Raw genomic sequence first — 3,117 nt, forward strand, 5'->3', positions numbered from 1 at the left:
GGGATGGGGAAGGGGTGGGGAGGAGAGGGCAGAAGAAGAGGGCGGCGCGACGCGAGGAAGAGGAAGAGGAAGAAGGGGATCGGGAGGAGGAAGAAGGGGATCGGGAGGAGCGCGAGCGTACGATGTGCTGCGCGTCGCTTCGATCGAGTGGCCCGCGTCGGACCGGTGGAACGGTTCGGCCGGTGCGCCGTTCCTAAACAGTTCCCAATCTGATTGGTCTTTGATTGACCCTCTTCTCGGTTAGTCGTATGCTCGGCATCTCGAGTTCCCCATGTCTTCTTCTAGAAAAGGCCCCACCCATCACATTCCAGAGTACTTGCTGGGGTGCTACTGGAGCTGCACAGAGAAATATAATGGAGAAGGCCCACTAACACCAAAGCAGGAGCGCACTCTAGAACACGGTAGCACCTTCATGGGCCCAAAATAGAAACAAGGAGAAGCTCGTGGAGCCTCGCTGGAAACCGAAAGATGACCAAACGCTCATCGATTGCAGAGTGCTCGAGACGCTTCAAGAGCACTGGAAGAAGATCTCTGGTAGCAGCGAGACGGCCGCGTTCGCCAACGCTCGCGTGGACTGGAAGGAGACCCCCGAGGCGCACGTCTTCAAGGCCGACCTCCCTGGTGTGAAGAAGGAGGAGGTCAAGGTGGAGGTGGAGGACGGCAACGTGCTCGTCGTCAGCGGCGAGCGCACCAAGGAGAAGGAGGACAAGAACGACAAGTGGCACCGTGTGGAGCGCAGCAGCGGCAAGTTCGTCAGGCGCTTCCGCCTGCCGGAGGACGCCAAGGTGGAGGAGGTGAAGGCCGGGCTGGAGAACGGTGTGCTCACCGTCACCGTGCCCAAAGCAGAGGTCAAGAAGCCCCAGGTGAAGGCCATCGAAATCTCCGGCTGAGTGGACGCGTATCGTCGACGTATGATGATCTTTTGGGCCGGAGCCAGTTTGGTTGATGTGTGTAAGAGTTCTGCAACCTAAAATTATGCTATAGTTGTGTCTTTGTTCTTGTCGAGTCTTATCTCTGATGAGACATATCTGTAGTGCGTTTCTTTTCCCTGTCTTGTCTGTTCTTGTGTAATCGCCAACAGATTTGGCGATGAATAAATGAGAAATAAATCCTTTGTTTTTTTAGTGCAATGCAGATTTTGCATACACAAACAAAATTTGACCATTATTATTTTTTCCTTGTAGTTCGGATGGAAAGGATCAAGAGAAATGACCTTTGTTTTCTCGTTTTTCACGTAGCTGGAAAGATTCGTTGGGCTGGCTGAAAATGGCTGCCTGGCAAACGGGAACTAGGTCGCCACTGAAAACTTAGCCACGGACAGGTTTTTCCACAGAAACATCTGCTTAAGAATTGAGTAATCATCTGCTTAAGAATTGAGTAAGGAAACTATGCACAAGAATATCAATATGTTACAAAGGGTCTGAAATACTTCCTCCGCCAGGAAATACTTGTCGGAAGAATGAATATATCTAAACGTATTTTACTTTTAGATACATCCATTTTTTGACAAGTATTTTCGGACGGAGGGAGTATAATCAATACAGCGAATGCTTTCTAGCCGATCAATACGCTGTGACCTCTGTCTCACCTTCAGCTTTCATTAATCGTGGGTCCACAATGATCACTAACCTGAATGCTCTGAATGTTGATTCCGTGACTTCTGTCCCACCTTTTTTTTGATGGGAAACTACGCGGGCTTACGCCAGCCTGAACTTATATTAGCCAGGGAGAGATGACAACATTCAGGTAGTTACATAGGGTGAAGAAAAGAAAGATTACAAGGGCAGATGATAAGCTAAATTCTCGCAGATAAGTGATACAACATGGAACCCCAGTCCTTTAGAAGGGTCTGCTTGACCGCATTTTTGCAGCGATTAGACCAGAACACAAGATCCTCTCCAGATCGTCGTAGAGTGACATACAGATCCTCATCGTGGGCACGGAAGACCATAGCATTTCTCCGCTTTCAAATAGACCAAAGAATGGCAATGATGACTGTAGAGCGAACTTTATCAATTGAGGGGTTAGACCAAATATCTTGAATATGTTCGACTTCTGGAGGACGAAGAAGAAGAAGATTGTCCCAAAGCAACTTGATGGAGTGGCAGTTCAACAGTAAGTGACTTGTGGTTTCTGGCTCATCGCAAAATGGGCAAGTATCGGAGCTTGACATCCCATGCCGGAAACGCCGATCATTTGTAAATAGTCTGTCCCGGAAGGCTAGCCAAGTGAACAACCGACACCTATTTGAAGCATAGTTCTTCCAAGTAGCCGTGGCGTACCTGTCCTCCGGCCTAGCTGCAAACACAGAAGCATATGCTGATCTTGCCGAGATCGGCTTGTTGTCGATACGTCCAACACGACGGTCAGCCACTAAAGGGTTCAGAGTTACAGTGGCAATCATAACAAGCAGCGCGGCAAGTTCCTGTTCCGCAATCGAGGAAATCATGGGGCGAAGGTCCAAACACAAAACCGGATCACCTAGAACCCTAGCCACCGAAGCATTCAGCCTAGTAGAGTGAGAGAAAATAGCAGGGAATCGAGCAGCAAGCGTATTGTCGGTCAACCATACGTCAAGCCAAAAAGCAGTGGCAGCGCCGTTTCCAACATAAACTTTGGAGATATCACGGTATAAATTCAAACCTTTAGAGAGGTCTTCTTTGAGAAATACCTTCAGTTTAATTCACCTTCAGTTTTCTTTGTTCTTCTTTGAGAAATACCTTCAGTGCTTTAGCCTCTATGCAAAGACATATTTAACTCCTTAAAGTTTTTTTTCCTTGTATTTTCAGTAAGCCATGTCTTCATATGCAAACTACATAATGTGTGATTCTAGGCAAAACTTGATGGACCTCCGAAATTTTCTCTTGGTTGTTTTAAACATTACACTCACCACCAAATCGCAATTTGACTTCTAAAGGCCGTCAAACAAAAAATACATATTAAAACATTAAGTATACAATACATATATTTTTAAAAATTATACATATTGAAATTTTGTATTACATGTATCGTATCAGTCGTACAAGGTGCCACCGCCTTCATGACGCCAGCACATGAATCTCTTTTATTGGGCCGAGGTCCAGTTCGCAATGAGGTGTCCCCAAAACTCTATCCCGC

General features: G+C 47.0%; 1 protein-coding gene across 1 annotated transcript in view; it reads left to right on the forward strand.

Annotated features, from left to right (window-relative positions):
* The window catches only part of LOC119271805 (16.9 kDa class I heat shock protein 1-like), a 1,729-nt gene extending 632 nt beyond the window's left edge, over positions 1-1,097 (forward strand). The window contains exon 2 of the mRNA XM_037553485.1: positions 396-1,097. Within this exon, the coding sequence (XP_037409382.1) occupies positions 396-890 (495 nt within the window). The 3' untranslated portion in view covers positions 891-1,097. The remainder of the gene's footprint in view (positions 1-395) is intronic.
* Positions 1,098-3,117: the final 2,020 nt, after the last annotated feature.

Source organism: Triticum dicoccoides, chromosome 3A (genome assembly GCF_002162155.2).
Source record: "Triticum dicoccoides isolate Atlit2015 ecotype Zavitan chromosome 3A, WEW_v2.0, whole genome shotgun sequence".
Taxonomy (NCBI): Eukaryota; Viridiplantae; Streptophyta; class Magnoliopsida; order Poales; family Poaceae; genus Triticum; species Triticum dicoccoides.